This window comes from Myxine glutinosa, chromosome 1 (assembly GCF_964187855.1).
Source record: "Myxine glutinosa chromosome 1, kmMyxGlut1.1, whole genome shotgun sequence".
NCBI lineage: Eukaryota > Metazoa > Chordata > Myxini > Myxiniformes > Myxinidae > Myxine > Myxine glutinosa.
The window spans coordinates 15,819,271-15,837,693 of NC_136261.1; the positions used below are offsets into that span (position 1 = coordinate 15,819,271).

Genomic DNA, 18,423 nt, shown 5'->3' on the forward strand with positions numbered 1-18,423 from the left:
CAGGATATCGTTATCTCTACACAAAAAGAATTGGATAAAGCTAAAATTGGATATTATTTTGAGGTCGATTTGAAATATCCTGAAGACCTTCATAATAAACATAAAGATCTGCCTTACGCTCCTGATAAAGCAAGACCAAGAAAAGAATGGTTAAGCGATTATCAACAATCATTTTATACAAAAGGCAAATCAACAGAAAAATTACTTACTACATTATATAACAAAGGAAATTATGTTTTACATCAAAGGAACTTGAGACAATGTTTATCAGCAGGGTTGAGAATAAAGAAGATCCATGGAGTTTTACAGTTTAAACAAAGCCAATGGTTGAAGGAGTATATTGATTTTAATACACTCCAGAGAACTGAAGCAAAAACTGATTTTGAAAAGGACTTTTATAAATTGATGAATAATGCGGTCTTTGGTAAGACCATGGAAAATGTTAGGAATAGACAAAACATAAGACTTGCAACATCTTGGGAACAAGCATCAAAATTAATTAATAGACCGAGTTTTTTAAGAGCCGAGGTGTTTACAGAGAACTTTTGTGCGATCCATTTGGTTAAGGAAAGCATAGAAATGAACAAACCGATTTATATTGGAACAATTCTTGATCTTTCAAAGTCTTTGATGTATGATTATTATAATAATAATTTAAAGAAATATCAAAAAGATCTTTAACTTCCATACACAGATTCAGATGGCTTCATCTTGAAAATTAATACTGATGGTGTTTATTCAGACATGAAAAAAGACATTAATATCTATGATACTAGTAATTATAGTCCAGAGAGTGAGTTGTTCTCTTCTAAAAATAAAAAGGTGATTGGAAAGTTCAAGGATGAATTAGGAAGAAATGTTATGAGTGAATTTGTGGGATTGAGGTCTAAGGCTTATGCTTATAAATATATTGATAATAATATTGAAAAGTGACAAAAATTTGAAAGGAATAAAGAAAAATGTTCTTAAAGAAACAATAAACTTCGAAAATGATTATAATTGTATAACTTTAAAGAAAGAAGAGTTTAGAAAAATGAATACGATAAGAAGTTATAAGCATGAGTTATATACTGAAGAGGTGAATAAGAAAGCATTGGGGGCTTTTGATGATAAGAGATTTATTTCAGAGAATGGAATTGACAGTGTCCCTCATGGTTATCAGTGATAAGATTTTTTTTTTTTAAAGGGGGGGGGGGGGAGGTGTGTTGGAATTTTAACGGGCTTCTGCCACCTTTTTTACCATTATATAAATGATTGAACCAGGTTATAACCAAACCAAGGAATGGTGCAATCAACTTTGGTATATAAATGGAAAGCATAACAACAACACAACAACAACATGCATTTTAAGGCCATTTTCCCTGCTAGAGCGGGGGTTAGCCTTGCGGTCCCCATGACAATCTTCTCCATTTTGCCCTATTTTCTGCATCTCTCCTTGTTAACCCCCTTGCCCGCATTTCTTCTTCCACCATCTTTAGCCAAGTCTTTCTCGGTCTTCCCCGTCCTCTACTTCCTTCTACATTAACTTCCATCACTCTTCTCAACCAGTCACTTTCATCCTACCTCAACACATGACCAAACCATCTCAACCTGTTCCTCTTCACAGCATCAATCACAGGCAATATTCCCATCATCTTTCGCAATTCAACATTTGTCTTCCTCTCTCTCAACGATACTCCGCACATCCATCGAACCATTCGCATTTCCACCCTTTCCAGCCTTCGTTGCTGCTCTACGTTCATTACCCATGTCTCGCTCCCATAAATCATAACACTTCTCACACATGCAGCATACACCTTTCCCTTCAGCTTCAGCGACACTCTCCTCCTCATCAGCACACCACTCAGTTCCCGAAACTTCTTCCATGCACATCTCACTCGAGCAACCGTTGCCGAGTCTGATCCACCTTCTCCATTCAGCATGTCTCCGAGGTAGCAAAATGTTTTCACACCTTCCAGCTTCATGCCGTCTCCAAGATCCAACTCAACATTTCCTCCATCTGCAGCTCCCTCTGTGCACACCTTACATTTGAATGTAGCTGTCCACACTGGTAAATGACCCTCTCAGACCACTACATTTTTGATGAACCCACTCAGCACACATTGTACATTGATTGGAGTTCACTCCGACACCCTTCCTGCACACAGCACACGGCCACTTCCCAGTTCTTTCCACCTCACCACATGCTTTACCACTTGCCATCACCTTTGTCTTTCCGATATTCACCTTCAGACCTTTTGTCTCCATACATTCCTTCCACTTGTTCATCTTTTCCTTCAGTCCATCCATACTTTCCGCAATCAACACCAGATCATCTGCATACAACAACTCCCACGGTAAACCCTCCTTTACGTTCTGAGCCAGCACCTCCATCACAGCTACAAATAGTAATGGACTTAGTACCGACCCCTGATGCACGCCCGCCTTCACCTCAAACTCACTACTGTTCCCGTCCTTCGTCCTTACAGCTGTGCGCGCTCTTTTATACATTGCCATCACTACTCTGATCAACCATTCCTCCACTCCTAACTTCCTCAATGCCCATGTCAATACTTTGCGTGGAATAGGGCTGTCAACCGAGCCGAGACCGGGACAAAATCCCGGCGGTTTCGGCTTTCGAGACGGTCTCGGGACGGTCCCGAGATAAATTGATTGACGCAATTTCTCGGTAAAAAAATCCCGGTTAAAATTCCAACTTCTTGCAGATATTTTCCATAATAGAGGCATTTATTGAGCCTTGCTTTCATTACTCTGCTTCTGCACAAGCATCATTTTTCGCAAGTGCAGCTGAACTGACACAAACGATGATAGATAAAGTAAACTCACTGTTCCAGGATTTTCCCCTTGTCAACAAACAATGCACTGCAAACGAATCCGAATTCCGAATCCGGATCTTCACCAACATCTAATCATGTCGTCCTTGTCACACACGCTGCATCTCCACAAAATTTCGTCCGAATCCGTCCACAACTTTTTGAGATATTGTGTTCACAAACAAACGGACAAACAGACAGGAGTGAAAACATAACCTTCATCTACCTTTGGTGGCGCAGGTAACGAAATCAGGATAAAGGGCCCAATGAAAATCCACCGCATCGCGGCTTCATTTAAACCGTTGAATCCTTCCGCTGTATCACTCCGCCTCGCTCCGCTTTACGCTGCGGTCACGTGTCCGTCCTTGGAGACGAGTTACGGAATGTGGTTGCTATGGTATTTTGCACATTAATATCGAGGGATTCGCTCGAGGCCCCGTGATTTGAGGGACGATGTTTATTTCGATTAAAAACACGTTTATAACGGATTATTCTACACACAATGTATTAATACAAGTACAATACATTATGTAGTTTTATGAAATGAGTTTTTGATGAACGTTTATGTTTAATTGCAACGCTAAATCTATAAATTGTAAGAATCCCTCGGGGTTTGGTTTGACGGTTTGAATGTGAAAGTATTTTGGTTATCTTATCTCCACTTTAGGCCTGATAAGTTGATTACGTTTACTTTAGTCACAGAGTCAAAATAAGGAGGAGGGGGGGGGGGGTGATCACTACACGAGGGGGGGGGGGGTGATCACTACACCGCCTGCTTTATAATTTACTAGCAGAAGTACCCGGCATTGCCGGGCGGGGGAGGGGAGGGGAACGGGGGGGGGGGGGGAGCGAGCCCCTTGGCGATCACAACTCACTAAATGATAATGAAACTCCAACCGGGACTCGAATATGCCTGGGCAAAAACATTTTCTCCCTCTCTCTGACATTCCGAGCAAGAAATTACACGACAATACAAACTGTAATGAGATAACCCGGTCCCGTCGCTGGCCGATCATCTGCATGTAGGCGGTGTATTTTATTTCATCCCGGTAAATGGAAGCTAAGTCGGAATTTAAGTACTCAACATCAGAAATGAATTTTTTTCATTGTTGTTTATATATTGTAATGAAATTCCATTCTTTTTGAAGCCTTATTATTTATTTATTTATTTATTTATTTTTATTTTTATTTTTTTTTGCTTTGCCGGGAACCGAGCCGATCCGAGATCCCGTTATGAAAATTGAAAATTTATCGAGACGGTTCCGAGACGGGATTTTGAATCGAGCTAACAGCACTAGCGTGGAACCCTATCGAATGCTTTCTCCAGATCAACAAACCCAAAAAACAACTTCCTCCTCTTATCCATGTACTTCTCCTGCAACTGCCTCACAATGAAAAGCGCATCTGTCGTTCCTCTTCCTGGCATAAATCCAAACTGCATTTCGTCGATCTTCACTTTCTTCCTTATCCTCCTCTCCAACACCCTTTCCAATACCTTCATTCCATGGTCCAAATGGAAAGCATAACGAATGTGAGAAATACCAAATAGGTATAATTGAGGAGATAACAGGGGTGAAGGTGAAGAAAACAAATAAAAGAATAAATTTAAATACTAATAAGTTGGAGTCTCTGGGCAGTAATATCCTTGAGTGGACAGAAAACTTTGATGGTTGTCAAGAAATCGAGGGAAAAATAATTTACTATAATAGGGCGGGTCATACTCAGGTGCCAAAATGAATCTGAAGCAAATCCAAACATGAGGGGTGTCTATATCATGTTTTTTTAATGGGGAATTCAAATATGAGTTTATTTTTTGGATAGGATAACTCTAACCTACATCAATTTGTATTTCTAAATGGCCAATTTTACCCTTTCGAACCCCCTTTATAAGATATTAAAATATATAAGGGAAATCATTCATATTGACACAACCCAATCAAATGTACATATTTATTCACAGGTGAACTGCATGTATATCACTGGTTACAATTACAAAGTTCAATCTCCTTACTTCTTGAACTTTACCAGGTTGCACAAGTCCTGCTTTGACTCATTCTTGGACATCTTCTCCTGTGCTCTATTGACCTTGTTCTTATCAATCACTTTACTTGTATTGTCTTCTGTGATGATTCCTGCATCAATCAGAGCTGCAGTTGCTATCGCTGCAGTTGGCCTCAGCCCTATGCCATACCTTACACTAGCAAGGGCAATGTTTGGAATCTCATCATAGTTTTTCTGGACCTTGCTGAAGCTGCAGGCTCAGTGTCAGTTTCAGGGAAGAGCTCAACTTCAGTGACAAACTCATCTTCAGCACCACTTCTCTCCAATTCCAGATCCTCATCACCATCTGACAAAAATCTCTCAACATCCTTCCTGGCTGCCTTCTCTGCTGCTGCAGCATTTTCCTCCTTGCTCCTTCTCCTTTTCTCTGCATTCTTTTTCTTTTCCTGCCTTTCCAATGTCCTCACCTGTCTCTTGTGCTCTGGCAGATCAGGGCTCCCCATTTGGTGGGGTCCTTTACTTCCAACCTTCTCTTTCTGTCCCTTGATGTAGGCAAGATCTTTCACAGGAATCATTTTCTCTCTGCTGCAGGAACAGTTAATGTGGACTTGGATCACACAGCCCTCACAGCCTCCCCCCTCACAACTGGTAATCTGACACTTGCAAGTCAAAATATCAAATAACTTGTCTAACTTGACAATGAACCTCTCTTTGGCATCAAGGTTGCCCTTCCCAAGAGAAAACTTCACTGCCCGATTCCAGACCTCCTTGAGCTTGGACATGATGGTCACCTTTTCATTGATAACAGGAGGCTTGAAAAGAGCATTAGCTTTGCTCCACTGACAAATCAGACCAGGGTAGATGTCAGACACGAGCTGGTCCACTGGGTAGTTCCTCCTATCATCTTCACTTTGCTCCCTCAAGTAGAGGCCATACCTCAGGATATCCCTCACAGTTGGCAGTTCAGACACCAACAGCTCCTGCCCAGTGCCAACAAGATTACTTAAATGAGAACTTGATTTCATCCTTGTTCTGACTTGAGCCATTTTTAGTAGTTCACACTGAAATAAAAACAGTAATACACAGGTAAGTATCCACTACAGACAGATATTAAGGTATTACACAGGTATTACAGAAAACCGTCAAAATATTCACTTCACAGGTCACTATTTTCCTTCACATGTAAATCAGGCTAGCAATAGGTAAGTACACAAATCAATTAACAAATATAATATAAAACAAGGTAATTTACATCTAAAATTATTATCTATTTGTTCCTCAGGTTCCTAATCAAAAATGTACTTACTGGCAATGCCATAAGAAGAGAAGAGAAGACAGAGATGGATAAGGATTGCCAACCTCCTCAACATCGAGCTTTCAGCAACAAGATGGCTACAACTGCCGTCCCAACAGGAAGTTACCAAAATAAAAGCCCTAACTTCAAAATAAAAAATGTCTCTTTTTTTCCAGAAGAATAGCAAAATAATCAAAAATTTAATAATAATCAACTGCAAATTGATGAAGGTTAGGGTTATCAGAATTTTTTTAAACCTCAGATTTATGTTCTACACACAAAAATACATGATGTGAACACCCCTCTCGATTGATTTACAAAAAAAAAAGAAGTATGGCCCGCCCTATTACTATAATCTTAAAATGATATGTGGCTCGGGGGGGGTGGTCAAACAAGGTCATAAAGAGAGGTGTATCATTTTATCTTGGTTCAAAAGAAATACTTGGAACAAAATGATAATGTATTATTCATCAATATACTGGATGGAGATGAATGTCACAATTTTTTTTTTTTTTTTTTTGTATACTGAATCGAGGCTCGTGAAAGAGCTAACATTAACTTCACAAACAAATCGACCAGACAAACAAAATACACAAAAAGAGAGAGCGGAAGACAAGATGGGGAGATAAGGGGAAGCACACACACACAACATCCGAGAGCAGGGAGATGTGTGGAAGGGAGAGGGCCCGGGGGGAGGAGGCGTGGGAAGGGGGGTGGGAGGGAGAAGTATAAAGCACAAGGACACCAAGGACTTCCAGGCCAAAAGTTGGTATTTCAAAAAGTGGAATTGGGGTGAAATTTGCGGGGGTAGAAAAGATCAAGGTTTTGGATGGGGGAAGATAAGAGATGGTGGTGAACAGCTGTTTTAAAGACTTGGAGGGTGGAGTGGGATTGAAGAGAGTGAGGGAGTTTGTTCCAGAGGCGGGAGAAAACAGGAATGAAGGAGTGAAGGTGAGCAGAGAGTCTTGATTTTGGCAGTTTAACCAAAAGAGGGTTGCAGGCAGATGTTGTGCGACCTGTGGGAATATTTGCGGGACAGAGCCCAGAGAGAGCTGGGGGGGCAAGGCCAGAGAGGAGTCGGTAGAAGACGGAAAGACCACCAACCTGCCTGCGGTGAGTGAGTGAGAGGCCCTTGGAGTTAGCTTCATCGCGGGAGATTCCAATGATTCTGAATGCTTTGGTTTCAACAGCGTGAAGGCGAGCTAGGTGTGAGGCAGGAGCACCAGCCCAGAGGGGAGAGCAGTATTCCATTGAGCTGCGGATGAAAGCCTTGTATGTGGTGAGGAGCTCAGGTGTGCCAAGGAAGGACTTCGCACGGCGGAGGATGCCCAGTCGGCGACTGGCTTTGGAGGCCAGATTTGAAATGTGTTTTTTCCAGGAAAGATCATGGCAGATAGTGAAACCCAAAAGCTTGAGTGACAGAACTTCTTGGAGAGGATTATTCAGAAAGTGGATGGGAGGGTTGTCCAGTCGGTCTTTTCGGAGAGACATCGTAAGAGTGTGAGATGTGTCAGGATTGAAAGACATGTTCCACTTGTTTGCCCAGTCTGTGATTTTGTCAAGGTCTGCAGAGAGTGAGGAGGCTGCAGACTGCCGATCTGAGGGATGAAGAATGGAGTGACAGAGAGTAGAGTCGTCAGCAAAGAGATAGAGAGGATTTTCAAGAGAGTCAGAGAGATCATTGATGAAGACCAGAAAAAGCACAGGGCCCAGAACACTGCCTTGGGGAACTCCAGCCTGAACAGGAAGAGGAGATGAGAGAAACCCATTCAGGGCCACACGTTGACTACGACTGGAGAGGAAGTCCGCCAGCCATGCGTGGAGATTTCCATGGATACCAAAAGAGGAGAGTTTGGTGAGCAGCGCGGGGTGCCAGACCGTATCGAAGGCACGTGATATGTCAAGGGAGACTGCTCTAATTTCCTGTTTGGCATTGAGGACCTCCATCCATTGTTGAGAAAGCAGAAGCAGCATGTCCAGAGTGGAGTGTCCAGGTCTGAAACCAAATTGATGATCAGAGATCAAGCCATTGGAGAAGAGGAAAGATTTCATATCTGAAGCAATGATGGATTCCATGACTTTGCTGATAATTGGGAGAAGGCCGATTGGTCTGTAGTTGCTGGGATCTGTTTTTGCACCTTTTTTGTGCAAAGCGGTGATGTTGGCAGATTTCCAAGCAGATGGAAGATGACCTTGAGCAAAAGAGAGGGTGAAGAGAACAGAGACGGGGAGTGAAAGAGCGGAAGAACATGATTTTAGGACCCGTGCTGATGCCGTCAGGTCCAGTTGCAGAATCAGAGTCGAGGGTTGACAGAAACTTTTCCACCTTGTCAGGAGGAAAGGACACAGAGTCCAGGAGCAGCTGGGTACGACTGGGTACGGTGGGTACAGAGAGGGATGGGTTTGGGACACAAGATTTAGAGGCAAACACAGAGTTGAGGCATTCAGCTTTTTCACGTGCGGAGTCAGCCGTGTGGCCATTTAAGGTGAGGGAGGGGATGGAGGGGGAACAAACACCAGAAACAGATTTCACCAGACGCCACCAGGATTTGGAAGAGGGAGACAGATAAGAGAGTTCGGTCCTGAGGACGGAGAGATATTGTTTCCTGGCTCTCCGAAGGGATGGATAAGGATTGAAATTACGTGAGACACCAATGATATGGTGGCTCAACAAGGAGGTTGACCTGATATACAAATAGTCTCCTGAGGGATAATAAACTTAGGTTGATGCCAAAGGTTGAAGGGGTGTTCATTGGCTCCTTGTTTGAGTTTGCAACAGTTGTCAATACACACCAGGGGGTTGATTTGATAAATATGAAACTGGCTAGACTTGATCATGTCTCAGTGGGGGAGAAATAAGGGTGCACAATTTAATGAGAAAAAGGCATGTAATTTTATGAGAGAGTGGGGGTGTGAGTTTCCTTAATTTAAGTTTCCTTAATTTTCCCCATTGACTTCAATGTTAAATTTCATGTGTCCCAAAACCAAGATTTTCCTTCTACTACCGTCCACAACTTTTTTGAGATATCCTGCTATGTATCGTTTTTGGCCCCATCTCCCAATGGTGAAGAATCACTTCAAAAACTATAGTAGCCGGATCCGAGTCCGGATCTTCACCAAAATCTAATCATTTCGTCCTTGTCACATATGCTACATTTGTGCCAAATTTCGTCCGAATCCGTCCACAACTTTTTGAGATATCTTGTTCACAAACAAACAAATGAAAAATCACTCATGGTGTGACACTTAGCAAAGGAGAACAAAGTAGAATGGCACTTACTAGAGCATCCTTCTGACCTCAAAAATAATTGGTGGTTGAATTCAGTGACTTGATATACAAATAGTCTTCAAATTTTGTGTTAATCGGATGAAAATTGACAATTTTAGAAATCCGGCCTATGTTGACCTTTTAGCCAATGTTGACCTCAAAAATAGTTGGCGGTTGATTTCAGTCTGATGATAAGCAAATCTTATTCAGATTTCAAGTCAATCGGATGAAAATTGAGGTTTTTAAGAATTTGAAAAAAGTGTTTACCTTTGGCCTATGTTGACCTTGTGACCTATGTTGATCTCAAAAATAGATGGTAGTTGAATTCAATTTGCTGTAATGAAAATCCTATTCAAATTTCAAGTCAATCGGATGAAAATTGAGGATTATAAAAACTTGAAAATGTTGACCTATGTTAAAGTTGACTATGTTATGTTATAGTTGATATAGTTTTGGTGTTTATTGTTATAGTTGACCTATGTTGCTATGCATATATGTTATGTTATATGTTGATTGTTGTCGTTATGTATGTTGACCTATGTATACACTTTTTGGCATATGTTGACCTAAAATAGTTGTTGGTTGAATTCAGTTAACTGATATGAAAATCATATTCAAATTTCAAGTCAATCGGATGAAAATTTCGGATTTTAGAAATTTCAAGGACCTTTTGGCCTATGTTGACCTTTTCGCCAATGTTGATCTTCAAAATAGTTGGTGGTTGAATTCAGTCCGCTGACATGTAAATCCTATTCAAATTTCAAGTCAATCGGATTATAATTGAGGATTTTAGAAATTTGAAAAAAAGTGGTTGACCTTTGGCATATGTTGACCTTTTGGTCAATGCTGATCTCAAAATGGTAAACTTTTTTGTGTTGACCTTTTACTTTTTTCCAAGTAACAAACAAACAGACAGACAGACAGGGGTGAAAACATAACCTCCATCCACCTTTGCTGGCGGAGGGAAAAAAAGAAGCAGCAAGAATTAGAATGACGAAAGAGAAATATGAAAAAGTCAAAAGCAATGTGAAAAGACCAAAGATCCCTAACTCCGAGCGCCAACTCCGAGCGCCAACTCCGAGCCCCAACTCCGAGCCCCAACTCCGAGCCCCAACTCCGAGCCCCAACTCCGAGCCCCAACTCCGTGCCCCAACTCCGTGCCCCAACTCCGTGCCCCAACTCCCAGCCCCAACTCCAAGCCCCAACTCCATGCCCAAACTCCCAGCCCCAACTCCCAGCCCCAACTCCCAGCCCCAACTCCGTGCCCCAACTCCCAGCCCCAACTCCCAGCCCCAACTCCGAGCCCCAACTCCGAGCCCCAACTCCGAGCCCCAACTCCGTGCCCCAACTCCGTGCCCCAACTCCGTGCCCCAACTCCGTGCCCCAACTCCGTGCCCCAACTCCGTGCCCCAACTCCCAGCCCCAACTCCCAGCCCCAACTCCCAGCCCCAACTCCAAGCCCCAACTCCAAGCCCCAACTCCAAGCCCCAACTCCGTGCCCCAACTCCGTGCCCAAACTCCCAGCCCCAACTCCCAGCCCCAACTCCCAGCCCCAACTCCGTGCCCCAACTCCCAGCCCCAACTCCCAGCCCCAACTCCCAGCCCCAACTCCCAGCCCCAACTCCGTGCCTCAACTCCCAGCCCCAACTCCTAGCCCAAGCTCGGACAGAACCTGGATAACACTCAAATTTGTATTATGGACAGGTAATTACTGTCCCTCATGCAACACAGATATTTTATGATTTGCAAGGAAATCAGAGATTGTATCAAGCAATTTTCCATAAATGCCTTTTGATTTGAGCCTTTTAGATGTCAAGAGCAACAACCCTGGATTGTCCACGATGATACAAAGCCCTCTTCACACGTTCAGTGATAAGGGATAGAACATCACCAGTCGACCTAGACAGTCGAAAGCCACACTGCATATCAATTAGGAGAATGTGGGTTTCCAGATGAGTCATGAGTTGTTGTTTTATGAAGGATTGAAACACTTTGCTGATAATAGGTAGAAGGCTAACAGGCCGATAGTTAGAAGGATCTGATTACTCACCGGAGCCGTTAAAGACAGGGACTACAGAAGCCTGCTTCCAGCCAAGTGGAAATACAGACTTTGACATGCACAATCAATTCAGTTTTGAGAGGACACGAGACAGCTCAAATGAATACATCTTCGAAGCAATTGTAGGGATTCTATGTGGTGCAGTAGATTTTGAAATGTCAAGCCTTTGAATAATCTTAGCAACTTTCCTGGGTGTGCTGATGATGGTGGAAAGCCTGGTGTCAAGACGGGAAGGACAAACAGGCAATGTTTGTCCGTGGTCTTCAAGTGTGGAGTTTGGAGAAAAATGCTCAACAAGGAGGTTGACTTTATCAAAAGCACTTCAGGGCAATTGAAGAGGACAGGAATCGATGACTGATTACGGTTGAAAATGCTGTCAGCAATTCTCCAAAAATCTCGAGAACCAAGCTGTTTATTTGAGATAGAATTACAAACAGATTCTGCATTCTGTCGCTTCGCATTTTCCAATCCTCGTTTACATTGGTTGCTCACAAAAGATGTGCCTCTCTCGAGCTCGATACTGGTTGAAAAAGTGATTGCGATGGGCGATGGCGGCAGAACAAGCCGGAGTGAACCATGGCTGAGAGTAATGTCATACAATTTACAAAACAAAAATAAAAATAGGGGCAATGGACCCCAATTTTTTTCGAAAACTGTGAACAAACTTTGGTACATTGGTACATCACGGGCGACGAAGGTTGTGATCAAGGTTCATCAAAATTGTGTGTAGTTTCGGATAAAAGAACAAATACCAATTTTAGGAGATCATAACCCACTCCACTTCCCCCCACACTTCCCCTTAAACTCTGATTTTTTTATTTTTTATTTTTTTGGCTGTGAACAAACTTCGGTGCATCACGGGTGATGAACGTCGTGGTGAAATTTCATTGAAATTGTGTGTGTAGTTTTGTAGGAGCGAGCAAATACCTATTTTGGGGAACTCAACCGCCGCGCCGCCCCCATCCCCCCCCCCCCCACCCCCAACAACATTGAGCTCATGAGACCTCGATTTTTTTATGTCGTGTACAAATTTTGGTACATCACAGTTGATGACGGTTGTGGTCAAGTGTCATCGAAATCGTGTGGATGGTTTCAGAGAAGAGAGCAAATACCTATTTTGGGGGATTAAAACCTGGACCCAATCTGATCCCCCCACTCTCCCTCCCCTTTGACCCCCGGTAGTTCCACTTTGGGGGGCTGGGTTGGGTCAAATCTGGACTTAATTTGACCCCCGATAGACCTCTGAGACCTCGATTTTTTTAATGCCGTGAACAAACTTAAGTTCAAACACAAGAAACATAATTTTAGCCAAGTTTGGTCACAATCCCATTAGCAGTTTAGGAGAAGAAGTTGCAAGTGTTTATGGACGAACTGAAGATGCGCCATCCCATAAGCTCCCCGGATATATGTTCCAGGTGAGCTAAAAATTGACTTTGTACCATACATCAAAAATACATTCATATTAGACAACACAAAGCTGCACCAAAAGAGTTTATACAAGTTAAAATAATTTTTAAAAAGCAATGGTAGAAGATAAAGATATTTGTTGACATGCTATATCGCAGGAACCTGTCACATACCAGATGTGGATCTTAATCCATCCTGAGAGCGGAGGCTGCAGACATCACTGAACCCAATTCCAGAGACCCCAGGACGATTTTCCAGCTGCACATTTTGGAATCGAACAAAGTTTTGGCAGAAATTGGAAAGTTCCCGAATAACATTATCCAAGTTGACGAAAATACTTCCCAACAGAGAAGAACCTGCAATCTGGACATCTTGTGGCTTTAAAAAAGAATTCATAAATTTACAGAAGTCAGCATACATTGCAAATTGAAATTTCTCTTTGGAGAGAGCAAGGAGCTCATCCCGCAATGAATCTGACTCGGTACAAGCTCCAATAACCTTCTGATTCTCAATTCCAAGCTCGTCGATCACTGCTTGGGCTGTTTCTGCTCTCAGGCCTTGTGATTGGAGCCATTCCAAGAAGCTCTCCATTTCACCGATGACCTGCCAAGGATACAATGTTGATGTTACTCACAGAAAAGTTATACATGATATATTCCTTACTCTGTTTGGAATTTTTGTGATTCATTTCCATGGACAATCCAGTCAATAATTATCCAATAAATACGGGCACTGATCATGCACTGATCATGTTTGTATTCAGTTTGTTGACCCACTGTGTCCCATTTTGTAAGTTTTCCCATCAATAAGGATCTAATGAATGCAAGTTTTTATTTACAGAGACAAAAATAAACCCAGAGTAAACACAAGAGGAGACCATTCGACCCATGATGCTGCGCTACATCAACACCAAACCAATTTTATCCGCCAAAACAATGCAATTTCATTTGGGGAATGAGAGGAGGAATGCGGATGAGCCGATGTGGCATGACCAGGCATATCCCAAGCGCGTCAAATACAAATGGGGAAATGCATTTATTTTAATCATCATATTAAAATACCCAATTTGGGGTCTGTCTGTCTGTCTGATGATTTTTGACCGCGATACATTCCGTCGTCACTTATCCAATCTCAACCAAACTTGACAGGACGAATAGTCACACAATGAAGGTTGTAGCACATTCATTTCCCCCCCCCCCCCCCATTCCCAAGGGGGTTTTTCTCCCTTAAAGGTGTTTTCCCACCATTGGGGACACGTGTTGAGGTGTATATCAATGTTAAGTTAGCGATATTGTTACATTTTTTCAAGGCCGCTTCTACTAACAAAACTAATGATAATAGCATAAGATTTATGTAATTACAAAACAACATTAATCGTAATAATATCCCACCTCCACAAGTGGTTTTTAACTGCCGTGTTAATGTGTATAAATCGCTTAAAGTGCCGTTTTTGTGGGAGTAACGGCCAATACAGGAAGAAAAAATATTATAAACCACAAACATATTTGGTTATCTATATGAAGAGTCGATAATGCTGTTCCACACTGAATTGAAATAGATTTAGACTCGGACATTTGTCCATGCTTATCACATCTGATCGTAGATCTACTGCACTCTATATACCCACCAAGGGTTAATAACACGACCCTTCCTGCCGCTTCCGTGGAGTTCTTTCAAGGCGTTTTTGTGGCGTTTGTGTGGAAGCTCCTTCTTTTTACAAAAGTAATAAAACATGATGATCACATAATATTAATTATGTTATGAAACAATAACCCCACTCCTCAAAGGGTTTTGTGGATTGAGATATTGCCTCCCCCCTCCCCCACCTCAAAATCCTCACTGAAGTAAATATTACGATCAGTAATTTAAAATGGTGAGGTACGGTCTGATCCTTTCAATGACCTGATCGAACATGATATGATGTCATGCATGTTCTGATCATTTAAAAAAAAAAATTGGTATCGAAAGCCAAAGCTCGTGCAAGAGCGAACACATTAAACATGAAAACATGCACAGATCTACCATGTTATAGTATCTTGCGCATGTTTTGATGCTTTCAATGACCTGATCTAACATGTTATTATATTAAGCATGTTGTGATCGTTTCAATGACCAGATCTAACATGTTATAATATCATGCACGTTCTGATCCTTTCAATGACCTGATCGAACATGTTATAATATCATGCACTGTCTAATCCTTTCAATGACCTGATGTAACATGATATAACATCATGCACATTCTGATCCTTTCAATTACCTCATCGAACATGTTATAATATCATGCATGTTGTGATCCTTTCAATGACCTGATCAAACATGTTATAATATCATGCACTGTCTGATCCTTTCAATGACCTGATCGAACATGTTATAATATCATGCACATTCTGATCGTTTCAATGACCAGATCGAACATGTTATAATATCATGCATGTTCTGATCCCATCAATGACCTCATCGAACATGTCATAATATCATGCACTGTCTGATCATTTCAATGATCTGATCGAACATGTGATATCATGCACTGTCTGATCCTTTCAATGACCTGATCGAACATGTTATAATATCATGCACATTCTGATCGTTTCAATGACCAGATCGAACATGTTATAATATCATGCATGTTCTGATCCTATCAATGACCTGATCGAGCACGTCATAATATCATGCACCGTCTGATCCTTTCAATGACCTGATGTAACATGATTTAATATCATGCATATTCTGATCCTTTCAATTACCTGATCTGACATGTTATAATATCATGCATGTTCGAAACCTTTCAATGACGTGATATAACATGTTTTATATATCATGCATGTTCTAAACCTTTCAATTACCTGACAAAACATGTTATAATATCATGCGTGTTCTGATCCTTGCAATGACTGCATCAAACATGTCATATCATACAGTCTGATCCTTTCAATGACCTGATTTAACATGATATAATATCATGCATGTTCTAAACCTTTCAATGACCTGATCTAACATGTTATAATAGCATGCATGTTCTGATCCTTTCAATGACCTGATCGAACATGTTATAATATCATGCACTGTCTGATCCTTTCAATGACCTGATCGAACATGTCATAATATCATGCACATTCTGATCGTTTCAATGACCAGATCGAACATGTTATAATATCATGCATGTTCTGATCCTATCAATGGCCTCATCGAACATGTCATAATATCATGCACTGTCTGATCATTTCAATGACCTGATCTAACATGATATAATATCATGCATGTTCTAAGCCTTTCAATGACTTGATCTAACATGTTTTAATATCATGCATGTTCTAAGCCTTTCAATGACCTGATCTAACATGTTTTAATATCATGCATGTTCTAAACCTTTCAATTACCTGATCAAACATGTTATAATATCATGCATGTTCTGATCCTTGCAATGACCTGATCGAACACATCATAATATCATGCACTGTCTGATCCTTTGAATGACCTGATGTACCATGATATAATATCATGCACGTTCTAAACCTTTCAATGACCTGATCTAACATGTCATAATATCATGCATGTTCTGAGCCTTTCAATGACCTGATCTAACATGTTATCATATCATGCATGTTCTGATCCTTTCAATGACCCGATTTACCATGTTATATCATGTATGTTCTGATCCTTTCAATGACCTGATCTGACATGTTACAATATCATGCATGTTCTGATCCTTTCAATGACCTGATCTTACATGTGATAATATCATGCATGTTCTGATCCTTTCAATGACCTGATCTAACATGTTATCATATCATGCATGTTCTGATCCTTTCAATGACCCAATTTAACACATCATATCATGCATGTTCTGATCCTTTCAATGACCTGATCTAACATGTTATAATATCATGCATGTTCTGATCCTTTCAATGACCTGATCTAACATGTTATAATATCATGCATGTTCTGATCCTTGCAATGACGTGATCATTTGGAGTTCTTTGATTGTGGGGGAGGCGGGAGGTCATTGTCATTGAAAAGAAAGGATCAGAACATACAACTTCCTCAACACCTGAAATATTTAAATAAAACTTTCAGTGAACAAAGCCCATGGGATAATGGGACACACATTTTAATGACTTAATTTATACTTCATAATCAAGCAATTAACATGTTGCTAATTAGCGATATTAATTACTTTCGTGAATAAATTAACTTTGTGAACTCAATGAAAAGTATCTCCGATGCAGAAACTTAGTTCATTGATAAAGTACTGAAGGTAGAAAGCCAATCTTTGTGAATCAAATCTTGTTTAACTGGTATTTGATAATGTAAGAGCTTGCAAACCATGAACCATCGAAATTTGGTGCAAAAGGCCAATGGGCCCCCGAGTTCACATGAAATGAAGGAGTTTTCCTGATCAAACTTCAACAAGAACTTCAATTTCATGTTTCCGGACTCTTGATTTGACAGATAATATTATTATCTGTTGACAGATAATATTGACAGACTTGATATTTGACTTGATATTGACTTGATATTGACAAATATTGACAGATATCGATTACGGATAGCCGTCCTTGCCACACAGGCCTCGATCAGTCACCGATAGATTGGATAAAACAAGCAAATAAAATCGTCATTCATCCACGTCATAAATGCATCACTTGAATAAAATACCAATGAACAACAATTGAAACTTTTAAAACTTCCATTATGATGCCATACTTACAAAAAAAAGCGATTATAATCGTGTTTTTTACAACGAAGATCGTCCGACGAAAAATGGACTGCAAGTGAAAAATCACCAGAGGGCCGATACCGGATATGATGTGTCCAGTTTCCTTCATGACCGGATGTGATGCTTATTTTTTATTGCCGCTCTTTAACATATCGTGATGTGTATAATCATAATGTTGGCCCCATCTCTCTGTTGTGAAGAATCCCTTCAAATGATCGTTTTACAGATCTTTCTTCGTATTAATAAAAAAATGAGAAACTCCGAACAAACCTTTTCCTCAGAAGATCCGACCCGAGCACGAGGATCTTCGTCACAGTTAGTTCAAAGTTTGCAAGATCACCCGTAAGTTTATCCTCGTTATTCAATTTTTCCTGTAACAGTATTTCATTCTTCTTCTTCCTCCCCGCATTCACCAAACTCCACCCACTGATCTCGAGATCAGTGGTGGAGGAGGAGGGCTGACGTGGGCTCCACCACATGATGTTGCAGTTGATGGCTCATTGACCAATTGGCGTCACATAAAGAACTGAAGTCACAGATCGGCCATTTTTCCACTCCCATTCTTGGTGCATGAGAGTTATTCCCTTTCGTTCAGTTGTTGTTTGATCGTCGACTTGGCAAGAAGTTTGGAGTTACACACAACCCCTTCTACTGACCGCGTAGTGAACGAGAGAACATCAGAACCCTTTCCAGCAATGCCGCGCCCTTCGGAGTGCCACTCGCCACTCACACCACCCCACCCCGTCCCACCCCGTCTCACCCCGTCCCACCCCGTCTCACCCCTTCCCACCCCGTCTCACCCCTTCCCACCCCGTCACACCCCGTCCCACCCCGCCCCCGATCCAACTGTTCTTGGAAACA

The 18,423-nt window shown here is 41.4% G+C and overlaps 1 protein-coding gene across 1 annotated transcript in view; it reads right to left on the bottom strand.

Moving 5' to 3' along the window:
* The window catches only part of LOC144893597 (uncharacterized), a 65,681-nt gene extending 48,023 nt beyond the window's left edge, over positions 1-17,658 (bottom strand). Inside the window, exons 1-2 of the mRNA XM_078784200.1 lie at positions 17,554-17,658; positions 13,016-13,445 (exon numbers count right to left, since the gene is read on the bottom strand). Coding sequence (XP_078640326.1) covers positions 13,016-13,433 — 418 coding nt within the window. The 5' untranslated portion in view covers positions 13,434-13,445; positions 17,554-17,658. The remainder of the gene's footprint in view (positions 1-13,015; positions 13,446-17,553) is intronic.
* Between the last annotated feature and the right edge of the window lie 765 nt (positions 17,659-18,423).